General features: G+C 55.1%; 1 protein-coding gene across 9 annotated transcripts in view; it reads right to left on the reverse strand.

Moving 5' to 3' along the window:
• PPP1R12B (protein phosphatase 1 regulatory subunit 12B) overlaps positions 1–18,304 on the reverse strand; it is a 202,072-nt gene that overhangs the window by 7,811 nt on the left and 175,957 nt on the right. For 5 of the 9 annotated variants that reach the window (XM_082413154.1, XM_082413160.1, XM_082413163.1 and 2 more), the window contains 6 exons: positions 14,555–14,571; positions 10,943–11,072; positions 9,975–10,079; positions 6,712–6,765; positions 6,021–6,071; positions 1,884–2,049 (listed from right to left, as the gene is read on the reverse strand). In XM_082413154.1, the coding sequence (XP_082269280.1) occupies positions 1,915–2,049; positions 6,021–6,071; positions 6,712–6,765; positions 9,975–10,079; positions 10,943–11,072; positions 14,555–14,571 (492 nt within the window). In that variant the 3' untranslated portion in view covers positions 1,884–1,914. The remainder of the gene's footprint in view (positions 1–1,883; positions 2,050–6,020; positions 6,072–6,711; positions 6,766–9,974; positions 10,080–10,942; positions 11,073–14,554; positions 14,572–18,304) is intronic. The other 4 variants (XM_082413158.1, XM_082413156.1, XM_082413157.1 and 1 more) reach the window with 3 other exon arrangements.

Genomic DNA, 18,304 nt, shown 5'->3' on the forward strand with positions numbered 1-18,304 from the left:
CGCACGGGGAGCTTGCACGGCTTCCTCGTTTCTAAGTGCCCGGTCTGCCTCAGTTTGACGTGAAAGACAAATAAAACAAAGCGCCTCTTCTCCAGTGTCACCTCTTCCAACCCTGGGTGAGGAGCATGCGGGCGGGGGGTCCCGACGCTGCAGCGGCCCCGCGAGACCCCCAAACCGGGGGCAGGCTGGCCCTCCCGAGCGCCCGTCGGCGGGGACGGCAGGCTCCTTCTGGAAAGGGCTGGGTGGCGAAGGCCCGGGTCTGAAGCCGCGTGGTCTCTGAGCGACGCCCGCCTCTCAAGGGCCCGCAGACACGGCGATGTGCACACAATGGCCCGGCTCCAGGAAGACGGCGCTTGTGGATGCTGGAACCTGACCCCACGGAATCCCCACGTGTCTTGTTGGTTTCCCCGTGACCCGGGCGGGCCTCTCTGTGTGGCCCTGCTGGGGAGTCGGCACTGAGGGGCCGCGGGCTGCCCCGTCCCCTGACGCCAGGGCCGCCAGGCGGTGGGTGTGCGGCTGGCCCGGAGCCTGACGTCCTTGGTCTGCCCGCCCCGTACCCTCCGAGTGACCTCGGGCAAGTTACTTCTTCTGTGACTCGGTTTTTTCCGTAAGAAAAGTGACTGTTACGGGGAATAAATGAGAAAGACCGAGTACAGTGCTCAGTACAGGACTTCACAGACGACAGCCATCTCCAGGGTCACCAGCCCCTCCTGACCGCATGCTCGCCCGCACCAGGAGGGAAACCGAGAAGACTGGGCCATCTTCTGGGGGCCCCCCGTTCGCCCCAGGTCAAAGCTGGCTCATCTCCTGGCCTGGCGCTTGGCCCTGATGCGCTTTCACGAGGAGGGCTGGCAGGCTGCTCGGGGCCGCGGGCCACCTCCCTCTCAAGCTTCTGTGTCCCAGCGTCTCCCGCAGGGTATCAGCTCCGCCCGACAGAAATTCGGGTGCTTCAGATCTAGTGGGCACTAGTTGCCAGCTACTGACCCCGAAGACGCAGCAAACAGGCAGAAAGAACAGGCCTGGGTCAGGACTCATTCGACTGTTGCTGGAAATTAAAATCGCGTTTCAGAGAGCGAAACCGCTCAGCAGCGAGGACCCCGCACGCCGCCACGGTGGGAAGGTGAACCATCTGCGAGCCTGTCTCCAGACCCACAACCAGGGGGAGGCGCCAAGTTCAGAAGATGCACTTGCTGGTTCTCAGGTGAAGACGGGCCCCCGCTCACCTGCCGCCTCCTCTGCAAGCCCCCCGCTGGCAGTGGGGCTGGGGGTTTGGCCGTGGGAGGGCACATCCCCAGGCCCAGATCCGTGACAGGGAGGAGGGCAACACCCGCCAAGAAGAGAGAAGGATGCAAAGACCCAGCAGGGGGTGGGCGGAGCGGGGCTGGGTCAGTGCCCCCCCAGCGCTAGTTCTTGTCAGGCCCTGGGGCCGCGGTTCTCAGCCCAGCTGCACAACAGAACCAGCAGGGGAGCTCTGAACAGACACCCAGGCCTTTGCCTCTGAGGGGTGCCTGGCACGAATGTGCTCAAGCCCCCATGTGTCTGGAACGTGTGGCCCCTGCCCTTGGTCACCGTCACCCCAGGCGCAGCCCGACTGCTCCAGGGACCAGGTTGCACTTGGACTGCTGTTGACCGAGACCCTGACCTCCCCCCAGAAACGTGTGCGTGCCCACACACAGGGAGGCGTGGACCCGTCGGGCTGAGTGACCCGCGCTCCATCTCAAGGGCAAGAGTCTCACCAAACCGACGGCAGCCCAGGCCAGGCCCCGGCCCTGGGTCGTCACGGCCCATGCCGCGGCTGCAGACCACCAACCTTCACAGGAACCTGCGTGCAGGCTCTGGTGGGCGAGCGCAGAGCCCGGGACCAACAACAAGAGGGAACGTGCCTGGAGTGGAGGAGGGGAGGAGGGGGCAGGACTAGAGCCCCTGGGGGTCCGAGCCCTCGATGGCCTCCGAGAGTCTGGCCACAACCCGGGTCAGGGCCCTGTTCTCAGCCTGCAGCTGCTCGTTCATCTGCTTCAAGGTCTGAATCTGTTTTAGCTGGTGGAGGTTCTGCAGAGTGAGACACGAGGGACAGACAGGCAGACAGAGACAAGACGGACCAGAGGAGAGAAAAGTGGGACAAAGAAATCACGTTGACGTTTTGTTTCTGTTTTTAGTTCGCATGCAAGAAAGGAAAGGAGAGAGGCCAGAGGAATGGTGGGTGGGTGGGTGGGGGGCGCGGGGCCGAGGTCTGGCTGTGCGGAGGCGGGGCCGGCCCAGGGCGCCCGGAGCTTCTCCCAAGTCCAGCTGCTGCCCTGCTCTCCCCTCCTCTCCTCCTCCTCCCACACTTGGCCCCCTACTCCCACTTGTTTTCTTTCTGCGTCTTTCTATTACCTCATTTATTTTTCATTTTAAAAAATGGAACAAGGCAAAGAAGAGAGGGCCTGTTGTTGAAGTGTTTTCTGTGGGAGGCGCACCTACAGAAGGCCCTCTACCTTTCCTGGAAGCATCATCACCAGGCCTCCTCTGCTGTCCGGACGCCTGTTCCAGGATGAAGAACTGCCCGCCTGCCCCCACCTGCTCCGGGAGGGTATGCACCAGGGAACCCATGGCAGACTATACTGTCTCTGCCCGGGTCACAAAGAGGCTGGGAGCTACTTAAAGCTGCCACAGACAGCCTCCGCCGTGGAATCACAGCTCTGCACAAAGGTGGAGGGCGTCGTGTCCAACGAAAATGGACCGGTGACCGATACCCTTGCCAGTCCAGCTGTTAGCATGTGTCCGTGTTGCACATGGAACAGAACAACCTGCCCAAAGCCATTCTTCCCGATCCCTGTGTCCCACGAAGGATCTAAAGCCGGCAATAAACGGAGTCCTATCCAGGCCTGCTTCCTGTCACTAGTCCTTCCTAAGAGTTCCCTGACCCTGGCCCTGAGGCCACCAGCTCTGGGAGAGAGAACGCGGCCTTGTCATGCGAACGGGGCTTCACAGACGGAGATGACAATCCTGTGGGCTGCGGTGACTACAGACAGGTCGCCGGGCACCAGAGGAAGTCTCTCCTGCCCACGTGGACAGAAGGACAGAAATGAAAGACGGGAGGAGGTATAGTTGTTTGGGAGTGAAAGCAGCAAGAAAATGCAAGGCAGCATGAAGATGAAAACAGTGAAAAGGAAAAACAAGCAGAGACAAACGGCTGCATCTCTCTCCCCACAGAGGGAGAATCGCCACCTTGGGAAAAGGAGGTCAGCCACACAGTTCTGAGCAGCCTGGAGCGGCCGGGAGAGGACAGAGGGGGTTCTGGTGCAGCCTGCGGGACCCAATTTAAGAACCAACGGAGAGTCCCTGGCTCTCACCCTTTCTTGGGGTTGACGCTGGACCAAAGCTTTGAATGCAGCCATGGTCCTTACATGAAGCGGTCCTTGCCTCCTGGGGAATAACGATAAACTATGAGGACGATTCCTGTGAACCTGTGAGCACAGGCAGGTTGAGGGGGAAGAACGTGGCCATAAAGGCAGGAAGCTGCCGTAGGCGCGAGGCTGAGAACAAGGCGTGGTGGGGAGGCGGTGGGAGGGCACAGAGCAGGGTGGCCGGGGAGGCTGCCAGGGCAGGGAAAACGCAGAATCCAAGAGCAATCTCATCGGGGACTGGCTGCCAGGCTCCTCCCATGCGAGGGCCTGGGGGAAGGGGAGGAGGCGTGGGAGGAGGCCGCCATGGGAAAGCTCTCCGGCCTGACGCAGGCATGCTGACCTGCACACCCGGAGAGGCTGGCACGCAACCCCGCTCCAGCCCAGCCCGCGTGCGCTTCTCCTGGGGAGAGTCCATAAACGCCTACCTTCCCAAGTAAAGACCAGAAAGGCGCAGCCTGCGTCGCCACCACGGAGCCCCACACCCCGCGGGCGAGCCCATCTCACGGTTCCCAGAGCCGGGGAACAGGCCTGAGTCCCTTTCTGTCCCTGAGCTCCCCCGGACTCCTCAGGGTTCACTGGAGGTCACCCCCTGCTCCCTGCGGACCACGCCCGGAGGATCTGAGCATCTGTATAAACTGAACAGGGTCCACTCGCCCTCAGCTCAACTGGGCCCCGGGTGTGACCAGTTTCCTGTACTTCTGGCTGGCTACCGAGCATACACGCATGTCCCCACAGACTGCCGTCTGCGTGAAGAGCCTGAAAGCTGACCAAGCACCCCCTGAACCCCCTGCAGGCCAGCACACCAATTTGACGATGCTTGCGTCTGTACGTCTGAAGTCTCTGTCCCCAAAGAGGGTCCAGGCGCAAACACCCTAAGGTCGGCTGGCGGGCGGTTGGCACATCCCCCTCCAGTCCCCGGGTGGAGCGGGGCTGTCTGCTCACTTGGCCGGGCTGCGAGCTGAGCGAACGTGCTCAGGGCTGAGCCGGCAGGAGCTTCTCCCCAAGGGGTCTGCGACTGGCACTGCAGAGCAAGGGCAGCTGACTCATGAAGAAATCTTTTAACTGAAAGAAGATTGGCTTTCAATCAGTATACCTACTGGTCTGGGGCCTAGATGGTCATGGCCAGGCTCCGCCTGAATTTGAGGTGGGCCGGCACGACCCAGGGCTGAGCGGGGCACGAGCTTCCGTGTACCTGATCTCCATCGAGGAAAGAAAAGGACTCACGACCTCGTTCATGAAATCTCAGCCCGAGAGGCTGATGAGACAGAGAGAAAGACGCACCTGCCCCAGCCCATGGCCCCAAGGGTGCCTGGCGCGTCTGTACTCAAAGCGGAAATCGGGGGTGGGGGGGAACCCAGTTGCTCCCCTTCGGCTTGCGATCCGGCCCTCGTGTGGGGCTGAATGGATGAGAAAGAAAGCGCCTCCCGGCTGGAGGGTACAAGGCGGCCTGGGCCCTCAAGGACCCTACAAGGCAACAGCTCGGGCCTTATCTACGCTCCTGATCAGCGTCTGGGCCATTTCTTAATGAGCATCCTGTTAGCTGCCAACAGATAGTATAACGCAAGGGCTTCAAAAATGGAGGCGCCCCTGCACGACCGTGAGCCGCGGACCTGCCACAGACCTGTTCAGCCTGCGAACGTGCTCTGAGCGGCAGGTGAGGCGGGTCTGGAGAAACCAGCAGCTGGAGAAGCAACCACCAGCTATTTGTGCTCCTGGCTGTTCTCGAGACGCAGGCGGCACGGCCTGGCACTGCGTGCGGGCGCGTGGAGCGCGCACAGGGCTTGCCCCTCCCTCGTGCAGCAGCCACGCAGACCAACAGGATTCCGGGCATTTGACCTTGTTGAGCCCTGAGCAACTTTTTTCAGTAAAGAACCAACCTTCTCAGGCCATGGGAGCAATAAACGTCTCTCCCGGAGGGCTCCTGGCCTGAGGGCTCTGCTCACACTCCCGGGAGCCAGAGGCACACGTTTCACGGGTGAAGATCCGCCAAGAGAGGAAAGCAGCCAAGCGGCCACCGTGGCGCGGCCCCACGCGCTGCAGCCCCAAGGCCCGGGTCCCATGCACTCCCACAGCTCCTTCCCTCTCCCCCTCCCCTGGGCAGCGCGAGTGCGGCTCCCAGGACTCGCTGCCCCAATGGTGACCGTCCACTGAGGGCTGATGGAGGGCATGGTGGCCACAGGTCCCGGGGAGGGAGATGTGGCTGAATATTCCAGGGGCAAGGGCGGGGGCAGGAGACCAACAGGAGAATCAGCCTGCCCTCCACGGAGGAGTGGCTCCACCTGCGTGCCTTCCTGGCTCCCACTTCCCAGGCTCTCCCCCGGGGCCAGGAGCTGGGAACCCGGCGTCAGCCTTTCACCCGTCCCTCCCTCGGGGTGAAGTTGCTGCTGAGGAAACCTCACGCGTTCCGCTCAGGTCTGCCTCCAGCCTGCTGGACGACATCCCCTTACACCGAAGGCCATGTCTGTCCCCACAGAGGCTGTGAGGGGCCCCAGGGGCGCTGGGTGAGCCGAGAGCCAGGGCAGGGGCCGCGCACAGGCTCACCTCGTCCTCTCCATGCCCGCATCCCTCACGAGCTGCCCATGACCCGCCCCGCAGGCCTGGGTGCAGGCTCACGGCAAGTGCGCCTCTCCATACCTTCATCTCCTCCTCCATCTCCGACATCTTCCGCTCCAAGGCTCGCCTCTCCTGTTCAACACAACGAAACTGCTGAACGTCGAACAGATTTGGAAAGGAGTCAAAACCCTGCCCCCCACCCCACCCCCGACTTATCCGGACCCCAGAGCCATGGGAATAAAACTTAAAACTCAGCTGCTTTCCAAATTAAACACCATCAGGGGAGATGGGAACCCATTATACGCCCAGGGTCGAGTCAAAGCTAGGGTTCATCAATAAATCTGAGTTTTCCCAACCCGAGAATGTCAGCCCCCAGAAAGATACTCTGAGTGTGGTCAGGAGGGGTCAGCAGCTGACCCAGAGCCGCCCCACCTCGGTCAGAGCCAGCAGACTGTCTGCTCTTAGGGTTGGAGTCCTAAGACCTCAACCTGGGGCAGAGGGTCCTGCTGAAGCTCCCCTTCTGTCCAAAGGGACGGGAAGGGTCCAGAGGCCTGGGCTACACGCCGTGGCAGGCGAGCCTGTGCGGTTCCGCTTTCCCAGGGCGACGCGGACGGCCCCCTGAGGACCCTCCTGCCCTGAGCTCTGAGGAGGCCGAAGCACCAGTGACCAAACTGCTATCCAGTCAGACAGAGAGAACGAGGCGCCCCCTGGGATGGGACGTGCAGGCTCCCGCCTCCTTCTGACGGTGTCCTACCCACCCACGCACACGCACCCGCTTCTCCATCTCCAGCACCGACGACCGGTCAGCCGTCTTGTCTTGTTTCTGCTGGTGCAAACGGAAGGAACACATTGTTACTGGAGCGTCTCAGGGCCAGAGAGCCCGTCTAGTCCAGCCCCACCGGACGCCCAGACATGTGGCCCAACCCACGGGTCCTGATGTCACAGAGACGAAGTCACCACCCTTCCGAGTTCACAGAATCCCCGCCGGGCGTGGAGGCGGCAGCAGTGCTCCCAGAAGTGTAACATGGTCACAAGTGCAAAGGCGTTACCAGACACACCACCCCCCACATACACACACAACATATATACACACCACACACATATACACACCACACATACACACATAATATATATACACACAACACATACACACACAATACATATACACACAGATACAATACATATACACCACACACACACAAAACATATATATACACAACACATACACACAATACATATACACACCACACACACACACATACACACATATACACACCACACATACACACATAATATATATATACACCACACACACACAAATACATATACACACCACACATACACACATAATATATATATACACCACACACACAAATTCATATACACACCACACACACACACACATATACACACCACACACACACACAATACGTATACACACCACACACACACACAAATACGTATACACACCACACACACACACCACACATACACACATACACACCACACATACACACATAATATATACACACACAACACATATACACAACACACACACATACACACCACACATACACACATTATATACACACACACAATACATATACACACCACACACACAAAACATATATATACACACCACATACACACCCTTCACACACAACATATACACACACAGACACAATACATATACACACCACACATACACAACACACACACAACACACACAATACATACACACACAACACATACAAACACAAATACACACACCACATATACATACTATATATATATACACACCACACACACAATACATATTTATACACATATACATTCACCACATACACACACACCACACACACACTACATATATATACACCCACACCCACATCCATACACACCCCTCACAATACATATACACATACACCACATACACACAGACCACACAATACACACACATACATACACACATATAAACACACACACACACACACACACACACTTCAAGGCCAACCATCTTCTCCCACCTCACCACCCCTCCCTCCCCTCTTTCTGGAATCTCAGGCCCAGAGGAAATGAAAGTGCCTTTTCTCCTGTAAAAGCCTGAGCGCCAGGTGCTCTTCTGAGCGACCCCTTCCCACTCTGCTCCTTCTGTTTTGGGGACCGAGGCTGTGATTTTCAAGGAGGACGGGCTGCCAGAGCCTCTCAGGGGTCCATTCATGGGACCTGCCCTGCTTTGAACAGAACTTTTACTGTTTTATACACTGGGCTTCCAGATAAGATTAGAACTTTATTCTGAATCATCGTCTACTTTTAAGATAATTTTTGCAGAGGGGCTAAAAACATTTAGCCGCCACAGCTACAAAGTAGAAAACAGCTTTAGGGAATGACTCTTAAACAGGGCAGGGAAATGACCCCTGAGTCCCTTTTGGGCAGAATTTCTTACAGTCAATAGACAGTTAATGACGACAGAGTGACTACTTTTATGCCTAGTACCAGGCACGGAAACATTTAATAAGTACAGAAATTACGCTGGTCTTACCGAGGAGGTTTCTTTTTCAAAAAATTAAGGACTAGCCAGAACTGGCAGTAAATTGGGGTTTCTGGCTCCTGTCCTGGGCTCTCACCGTCTGCTCTGAAGGTCACAGCCGCGGCCTGTCTGCACCACAAGCCTCTCTTCCCTAAGCCTGAGCAGCGTAGAAGATGTGCCGATTTCACTACTTGGTTCACCTACACAAAGAGAACTTAACCGGTTCACTTCGACAAAGAACTAATTTTGTTTTGCTCTGTTTTAACCCTAACCCCTCAGAGTTAGGGTGGACCTCTCACGGGAACACGCCGTGTGTGCACGTGGCACCTGTTTGCACACGGATGTGTGGGCTCGACAGGCCTCCCCTCCACTGTCCTGCCAACAGTCCAATATTGGTAAAGAGCAGAGGCTTGCTTTGTAGCACCACCGTTTCTTCTGAATTTCAGTAACTTGTATTTGGCAAAACTCAGTATATTCCAACACACCCAGCAGAGCAGTTGGCTAGAAAGTCAATGCTCTTCCCCAGCGACTAAAAGGCTGAGTTTATTTTCAACGCCCTCTGTGCAATCAGTGTCCCTGGCTCACGACTCCAAAGCCGAGACCCCAAAGCTCAAAGGATGCACTGTTGGGGCTTCTGCAGAGGAGGGAGCGGGGGTGGGCGGGGCCGTGGCTCCTTGTAGGATGCCCCCCGCCGAGACCAGCACAGCCAGCCCCTGCCGGTTCAGGACTAAGTTGGCCCCGGCCGCCGCAACCACGCGGGGCCCTTCCACGATGACAATGACGGGCAGCTCCCAGGACAGGCCTGTCCTGCGCTGGCCGAGCCCTTCAGGAAAGCGCGGCCCCTCGAGCGTCAGCACCCCTGCCTGCCCGGGGGTGTTGGGAGGGCACTGCCCCGAGCCCCACATGCTCACTGTCGTCGATCCCAGCGTTTTCGTCTCTGCTTTTGGATCCCACCCTGGGGCAGAATCGACAGCCAGCTCTGGTCTTCATCTGAGCTTCCCAGTAACACTCCAAATTCTCATCCCCAGGCCTCCAGGCAGCTCCCTGCTGACCCAGCAATAACCCAAGACAGGGCTCACGCCAGCCTTCAGTGAGGGTCTATCTCCCTGGTGATGCGTGCACCACCCACTATGTGTCACTAATTAAACCAGGCCTGGCAGCGAGAGGAAGAGCTTTATCTGGCTCCTTGTTCTGTCACAGGTGCTGCAGGACAGAACCTAACGTCCCAACGACACCTTCATCCTGGGTTTGCTGTGACCAAACCACGACCGACAAGGCAGGAGGCACACACTGCCCAAGACCAAGCCCTGACGCTGGTCCACACTCTCCGCTAAGAAATGAGCAGATAACCCGTAAGAGTAATTACTAGCACTCGGGCGCCAGGAATGGTCCACTGGACCATCAATTTCCAATTTTAATTTCAATGTGGTTTGAACCCCACCCAAACGAAATCTCTGAGGAGGGCTGACCTGACTACCTCGCCCCTCCCCCCTCCCCCTCCTCACCTGGGCCATCTTCTCAAGCTTGGATTTCACGTCTGCCAGCTCGAGCTGGGCCTCCCGAAGTTTTGTCTTCAGTTTCTGGTTTTCGGTCAGGGCGCTCTCGTAGAGCTGGGGGAGGGAGAAGAGGGAGTCAGGTCCCCACCCTGTGGGCAGAGCAGGAAGACAGAAGGGCCCAGGGACACAGGATATTCAGCCAAGGGCTCTGGCTCTCCTGCTGCTGGAACCGTGAGGTCCTAGGTGCTGAACACAAAGAATGATGCTCCACTGTCAACAGTGTCGACCCCCAGGAGGTAGGGGTGGGGGTGTTAACCCCCAGGAGGTAGGGGTGGGGCGGGGAAGTCTGTCCACTACCTCCAGCAGGGAGGGCAGTCGCGTGGCTTAAAGACGCGGTTCCCACACAAAAGAGGCTTCCTTTTGGAGCCGCCCTCCTGTGTATCCGTTTTAGCCAAGTTCTGTTCAACCAAACAAACATTTTCTTAACGAAAAAAGTTTTTTCCTGGCATCTCAAGCACTTGAAAGGGAAGGTTTTTGAGCCGGCCCCTGGAGCTGGGTTCTCTCCCTCAAGAACCAAAGGAAACGAACCGCAAAATGACGGAAACCCCCCAAAACCAGACTGTTATTATTTACCATTGCCAAGAAGTATCTGGTTGATGTTCACAGGACCTCATTAAAAGCACGTGTTTGTTAAAAATATCAGAGTCCATCAAGTGATTCTCTGGGCCCAGGCAACCAGCATTACTCTTATTTCCCTTTCCACAATTCTTAACCCGTACTTTTTCCTACACCTCTAAATATCTGATTTAGGTGCATTTTTACTGCACTGAAAGCAATATGTGAAGGGGTCTTCATTCAGCTGGTTGAGAGGGGTAAACGTGCTGGCCGTTAGCATCTGTCGCTGGAGCACCTTCCCTCCCGCCTCTCAGCAAGGAAGAGGCGGGAGGGTCGAGTGGGGGGGACCCGGGAGCCCCCACCTTTCTGTAGTCCCTGCTGCTGTCCTCCCCCGCGCGGCTGCTCAGGGTGGCCAGGCGGGCCTCGCGGGCCTCCCGGCGGGCTCTGGCCGAGGCCCGCTCGCTGCTGGCGTCACTGCCTCCCAGTTCCAACCTGTGGGAGACACAGGAAAGGTACAAGTGGCTTCCGAGAAGGAAAAGGTGGCGGGAGGTGATGCTTAAGGGCAGTGGGCACCTCTCCTAAGATGCACTTGAGGGCTCTGGCCAGAACAGGCCCCGGCCTCCCCGCCTGCCGAGGGCACTGCTCGGGGAAGGAGGCCAGCACCCAGCCAGGACGGAGCTGACTCGGGAGGTCGGTGGTGTGGCTGTGTGCCGACGGCAATCGCAGAGCTTCTCAAATTAGCTTAGGGCCGAACAGCTTCCCTCAAGAGCGTGCTTTTAAACGCAGAAGTTTCTGGGATCTCAGCGGCTCTTAGAAAATGATTCCAATGAAGTGCCAACGAGCCAGAAACACATGGGCCTGGAGCTGCAAGCAGGGGTGGGTGAGGATGGCAACCGGGGCTCAGCAGGCCGGCTGGACCCCCAGAGGTGTCGGGAGGCGCCTCCCGGTGCCGGGACAGCTCACGTTCCACCCTCTCCTCTGGACGCCACACCTGTGACAGGACTTCATGTCTTGTGGCAACTGCACTTTTGGGGCAGACGGTGGCTTTGTTCCAGTACTGACTGGTCCATGAGTGGAAGGGCCTCTCAGCTGACCTCCTGCTTAAGTGGACGGACGACTCTCACCCTGATTCTTCACACTCGTTCCTATTGTTCTGGGACTTTGCTCTTTCCAAGCTAAAAGGCGGCCCACGGAAGGGCCACGTGCAGACCAGTCCTCCAGGGCTCTACCCCTGAACCGGGGCGGTGTGAAGAGTCCCGGCTGTGGAGCTTCCGCCCGCGTTCCTGTCCTGCGGGGGCCACACGGGGGTGGGGGTGGGGGTGGGTGGACTAGGTACCAGAAGAGGCAGAGCAGGGGTGGGGGGCAAAGCTGCTGATGACACCAAGGGCTGCCTTTTCCTCACAGAGATGCTCAGTCCTACAACATTTTCTACTACATTCTTCTTCTTATAGTTAAAAAATCTTTTGTAGGGCTTCCCTGGTGGCACACTGGTTGAGAATCTGCCTGCCAATGCAGGGGACACGGGTTCGAGCCCTGGTCTGGGAAGATCCCACATGCCGCAGAGCAACTGGGCCCGTGAGCCACAACTACTGAGCCTGCGCGTCTGGAGCCTGTGCTCCGCAACAAGAGAGGCCGCGATAGTGAGAGGCCCGTGCACCACGATGAAGAGTGGCCCCCGCTTGCCGCAACTAGAGAAAGCCTTCGCACAGAAATGAAGACCCAACACAGCCAAAAATAAATAAATAAATAAAATAAAAACAAAACAAAACAAACAAAAAATCTTTTGTAAATAGAAATCTCTTAATTGACTTTCCTGATTGCAAAAGCAATAGATGCGTGTTGAACAGTTTAAGTATTGGAACTAAAGTGTCTAAAATAGAAAGTGAAAGTCACCCCACGGTCCTGCCCAAGGAACAATCTCTACCAACAGTTCAGTTCATATCCTTGCAGGATGTTAAACATGGATGTCAAAATAAATATTTCTGTAAATAAAACCAGAGAATACCTTCTGTGGTCTGACTCCCCCTCCTCTCCCCTACACCTACGCACTCACGACTGCAGGCATCTCACCATGTAAGGAAAAACACAATTGCCTCATTAAAAAAAAAAAAGACTGCGTAGCCTTCCACTGTATGGCTGTATGAGAGTTTAATCCTCTACTGATAGACACATATTGTTTAAAATTTTTTAGCTACCATAAATAATGCTACAATGAGACTTGCCTGTAAATCTTAGTGTATTTGTTATTTTCTTAGGATAAAATCTTAGCAGTGGAACTGTATGGTCAAGAGATAAATAATATTTTAAATGCAGATATATATGTTACCATACTGCCCTCTAGAGAGGTTTAAAGCTTTTCAATCCAATAGGAGAAATATCTTATTGTTGTTAATTTTAATGCTTTAAAATCATTATGGAGGTTCAATATCTTTGATTATTTACCTTAGTTTTTGAAGGGCCTAGTCATAGCCTTTGTTAATCTTTGCCTCATTATACTGCAGGAGCATCCTACATATACTGGGGCTTTTAAAACTATCTAACATAGGTTGCAAAAAATGTTTTTCCCCACTTTACTTTTTGTCTCTTTTAATAGCAGAGATTTTTAAATTTTATGTTATTAGAATGATTCTTTTCCCACTGCGTTGGAAAGTCATACATGACTTTTGGGGGCTGTCGACTGTTCTAGAGTCTCACTGTTTTAATTGCTACAGTTTTATAGCTTATTTTGAAGTCTGCAGGGAAATTTATTTTCACAAATGGCCATTATAATGTAACAGAGTTTATACAAGAAATTAACTATAGCAAAATGCCACTCTCCACCAATTTTGCAAAACGAATCTTCTGCTGGGTTAGTTGGAAATTATATTTATCCTAAGCTGGTGCTTGGTGAGAGGGCAAGCAAAGGAAGAATACACGCAAGTTTGTAAATTTTAAAATACATTAATAAGGTAGAACCAGCTCAATTATTAAACAAATTATGAAACTCATTTGCCCTATGGTATCCTGTAACTACATCTTCCCAATCTCTTCTTAATTTCGTCATCAGAGGAACAGTGGAAAATGAGAGATTCAAACTCTGGCTCCACATTCTCTATTATTTTAATTAATTAATTTAATTAATTTTTTTGGCTGCCTTGGGTCTTTGTTGCTGAACCCGAGTTTTTCTCTAGTTGCAGCGAGCAGGGGCTACTCTTCGCTGCAGTAGTTGTGGCTCACGGGCTCTAGAGTGCAGGCTCAGTAGCTGTGGCTCACGGGCTCTAGAAGGCAGGCTCAGTAGTTGTGGCTCACGGGCTCTAGAGCACAGGCTCAGTAGTTGTGGTGCATGGGCTTAGTTGCTCCGCGGCATGTGGGATCTTCCCGGACCAGGGCTCGAACCCGTGTCCCCTGCGTTGGCAGGAGGATTCTTAACCACTGTGCCACCCCGGAAGTCCCAGTCTCTATTATTTTATTTTATTCTTCAGGAAGAACAATTTTGTACCCTTAGGTACTAGGTGAAAAATTACAGAGGATCATTCCCCAAACTCTGATATGCTTAACTTTTCAGCAATTGCAAAACAGGTCTTTGGTTCACTGGATAAACTATTCCTGGGCCCCATGTGGGTACAGGGAACAGTGTCAGGTTCCCTGAACCAGCCGGTCAGGTTGGCCTCTCCTCTGCCCTGAGTGCCCTTCTGTACTTCCATCCTGGCCCTGAGACTGCCTGTCCAGTCACCTGTACGCTACTCGAAGGCGAGGACACTAATGTCTCCCTAGCCCTGGCTGGGGGGAGCGGGCACGGTGCTTGGGGAACCAACGTGGAGGTGGGATGCAGCGTGACTGGACAGAGGGGCCTGTGCGGGGGCCGAAGGGAGCCGCTTGTGACTGTGGGGCAGTGGAAACGAGACGGGAGGACAGAGAGAGGCTGTTAGACTAGGCAAAGCCGCGTGCAACCGCACATGCGTCTACTCACGAGTGTGAGGCAGGCAAGGTCTTACCTAGAAAGTCGTTCATGCTGGAGAAAGAAGAGACAAACAAAAAAATCAGCATTAGCAAGGGACTGACATTTATTATTTCCGTTTACAAATGTTCTCTTCAAATCAGACGTCTCAGCTTCACGGCTGAAGACAGGGGTGCAGCCTCACAGTGTAAGAAAACGCTCCTCGGCTAAGCGCCCACGCCTGTGCCCACAACTTGCGAGACTTGAGGCTTTGGGAGCACATCTCATTAAACTGGAGTCCAGCAACGTGTGAAATGATCACCCGCCCTGCCACCTACCAAGCCGTCCTGTGTCCCAGGACTGCCTGGGCCTGTGTGACAGGCTGCCTCTCTGGGTCTCAGCGTCCATTCTACCCATCTCCCTCCACTCACACCCTCGGCCCTGCCCGTGTGAACACGGTATCCATGGCTGTGAAGGTCAGGACGGTCCCCACTTCCTCCCAGGTCCCTAGTGAAGGGAGAGGAGAGCGGGGGCGGGGGGAAAGGCCCACCCCCGTCCCTAGGATGGTGGTAAAAAAACGAAAAGAGTAACAAAGTACTGAGATCTCAGAAGAAAGGAGTTTACAGATTTGACCTCTGAGCTCGGTTACCTATGGTTACCTACAGTTGCTGCAAACAACAATGATTATGCCTGTTTTACATTTATTTTTAATCACAGATGACCTTTACCCGCTATCTCCACTTTTTTATAAAAAGAACTGAGGCCAAAAAAAACCTCAATTGATTTAAATGTATTTTTTTTTCCTCCTTTGAGGTGTTAAAGAATAACAAAATCCTCAAGGGCAGACAAAAGAAGGAAGACGAGAAACCAGGCCCGATTATCTAAGCAGGAGCAGCGAACCCCTGCTCATCTGGGCGTCGCCTGGGGACACTGCTCTGCGGAAGGTCACACCACGTGACGGCCCCACATACCGCGCCCTGAAGCCGTCCAGGGGGGCAGAGCACCAGCACTGCTGGCTGGAGGGACCGACCAGGCAACCTCACTGCAAGGTGGCTTTTCCCCGTGGACTTCTGTCTTGAACCGGGGCTTCCATGCATCAATTCTCTCGTGGGCTTTTCCAAAACGTCCTCAGCCTAACCTCAGTCTGGGAGGTTCTCTTTCCATAGGCCTAGAGCTGGGCCTTCTTCCACAAATTGTAAAAAGTCCCCCAGGTGACCCATCATGCAGCCCAGGTTAAGCACCACTTAACCATGGGCTTTTTAAGGTGAAGACGTGTCCCATCTGAGGTGGAGGAATCAGTAAGAGACCGTGCGCTGTATCTGTAACGTTCTCCTACACTGGAATCGGGCACCCTAAAACGTGTGAGTCTGGGATTCAGGAATTCTCCTGTCTCACATTTATAATATCCCATACTATCAATCACTGCTTTTACCAACATTAACTAAGGGTTGTTTTTCTCTGACTTGAAGACTTTTGTCAAAAAAGAAACTAAACTTTAGCCACGTCTCAAGAATTACTTAATATATAAAAACGCTCCCAGTGTGCTCAGTGGCGCTGAGGTTTCCCTGGTGGCCATGCCCACCAGCCAGCTCTGTGCTGAGAGCTGGCCTTGGTGGTGCCCGGGGGACGCGGGGGGCATTCACAGCCCAGGGGGACCGCCCAATGGGACACGCCCCAGACCCGTGAGTAACTGAGGCCGAACTCCGTCCCAGGCAACGCCAGGGGCCCTACCGAACTGAAGGCCCGCTGAGAGCAGGGCCCGTAGGGGAGGCCCCGAGGAGGGGCAGCAGAGAAGCCGTGCGCCAGAAGCTGTGTGAGAGCAGCGCCGACGGGCCCGTCTGAGCAGAGCGGGGCAGACGGGGAGGAGGGGCGACAGAGAACAGTGCCAAGTCCGGGGGCCGCTTCCCGACAGAAGTGGACGAGAAGATGATGCCCGGGAAACGCGCGCACACACACACGTTCAAGGTCTCCCTGCGCCCCCCTCCCTGCGGCCTGGCCACCGGCTCACTCCCAGTGACGCCCTCAGGGCCTGCACTGCTCACCAAACACCCAGCCAACAGCTCAGGCTTCGGGAAGGGGCCTGCCGGCCTCAGCATCGGCTGGGCCTGGGCACCGGTCTCTGTTCTGACATCTAGACCCGTGACGACTCAACGCCCTGCCAGCTCCCCCTCACTTCGCAGCTGTAAACTCACCACACTGGCTGCTGCTGGTTAGAGCAGCAAGTTAACTCAGGACCTGGGAGACCGGGGCAGGGCGGGCCTGGGGGACTGAGCTCACAGGCGCCGACCGTCCACTCTCTTGCGGCTTCTGGGCAGAATGGCCTTTCTCACGCTCCATCGCCCCCATGGGAGAGCCTCTGTGAGCCTCCCACGCCCTCCCCCAGGCACGGAGAACAACCCCTTTACAACCTCGCCAGCTTGCCCCACGCCTTGGTCGTCTTCTCCCACAGAATCCCAAGCACACCTGTGCCCAGCGCGCAGACGGGGGCCTGACCACGTGACCGACAGACGCGTCTATTTACCGACTCGGTGGTGCCCAAACTGTGGGATCTCACTTGAGGGCGTTGTAACATCCTCCCTGTAAGAACGTGATTTGTGGGGTGAGATTTTACTACATCTCCAGCTTTCAGTCTGCTGTGCAGACGCTGGCAGTTGCCTCTCTAGTGAAGAAAGTTCTTCCTTTCATTAAGGCAGGGAAATTCGGCTTCTCCCAGGCCTCAGTCTGAGCCATTTTGTAGTATCAAAGCATACGACTCATCTCCACTGACCGACTCCTATCAGAGCGCCGGGTAACTAACCTTTCCCACTCGGGATGGCCTGGAAGTACTGCGGGGCCGCTGACGCCCTGTCATCGCACCAGCCCAAGTTCTCAGACACAGGGCAGCGTCGCATGCGGTGACACTGAGTGGCCTCCACTGAGGAAGCGGATGCAAGATACAAACAGGCAAAAACTTAAAGACACAGAAAACAGGTTAGCACTGCCACGCAGCAATCAGAAGAAGCCCACGGGGTCCCGGCAGTCCCAGGCAAGCCCTCCCCAGAGGCCAGCCTGGAGGGCGGTGTGTCCTACGGGGGCTGCCCAAGAGCGGCACTCCTATTTCTACCTGCCAGGGGTAACTGAAAGCAAATAGCACAGTCTGTTGTTTGTTGTACTTTTCAGGCATGTAAGATGCGTGTTATCAAGTTCTTTGGGATGAACTTTCATCAGGCGTGGTGAAGAGTAGACTGTCACCTGATCCAGGTGTCAGAGGAAACAGGGCTCCCTCCAAGCCCGCCCCCCATCCTTCTAGCACTCCCCCCGCCGCCCCCTCCCCCAACTCTTGGAGCCCTCTGGAACCCTCGGGGTTTTTATCATTGCCTTCAAGGACTCGCCTTAGCCACGTCCCGAGAAGGTGACCTAACTCCTTAGAGAAGAGTGAGAGTCTCAGAAAACAAGATTTGGGGCCACAGAGGTAGCGCGGCTGCCATAAAGCAAACAAGATCATTTCAAAGAAGGAAGACACCTGGGATTTCTGGAGGAGATGGTGTTCTCATCGTAACAGAAATTAGCCTGAGAAGACAGCTCTTAGAGGCCAGAGGGCAAGTGGGTTAAAAGTGTATGGGACCTGGGACTCAATCCCCTGCTTCTGATAAAATGGCTTTGGTATTTAGATCATACTTCCAGAAACTATTGTTTTGCTTGGTTTCTTGATATCCTAGATAATCTGGTGTTTGACGAACAAACACTGGTTAGATTTAGGGAGAGGAAGTTTGGGTTTCTTGGGTAAAAGGAGCAGAGAGGCTGCACTGGTGGAGACTTAACTTCCATA

This window comes from Balaenoptera physalus (assembly GCF_965194825.1).
Source record: "Balaenoptera physalus genome assembly, chromosome: 1".
In the NCBI taxonomy this organism is placed as follows: Eukaryota; Metazoa; Chordata; class Mammalia; order Artiodactyla; family Balaenopteridae; genus Balaenoptera; species Balaenoptera physalus.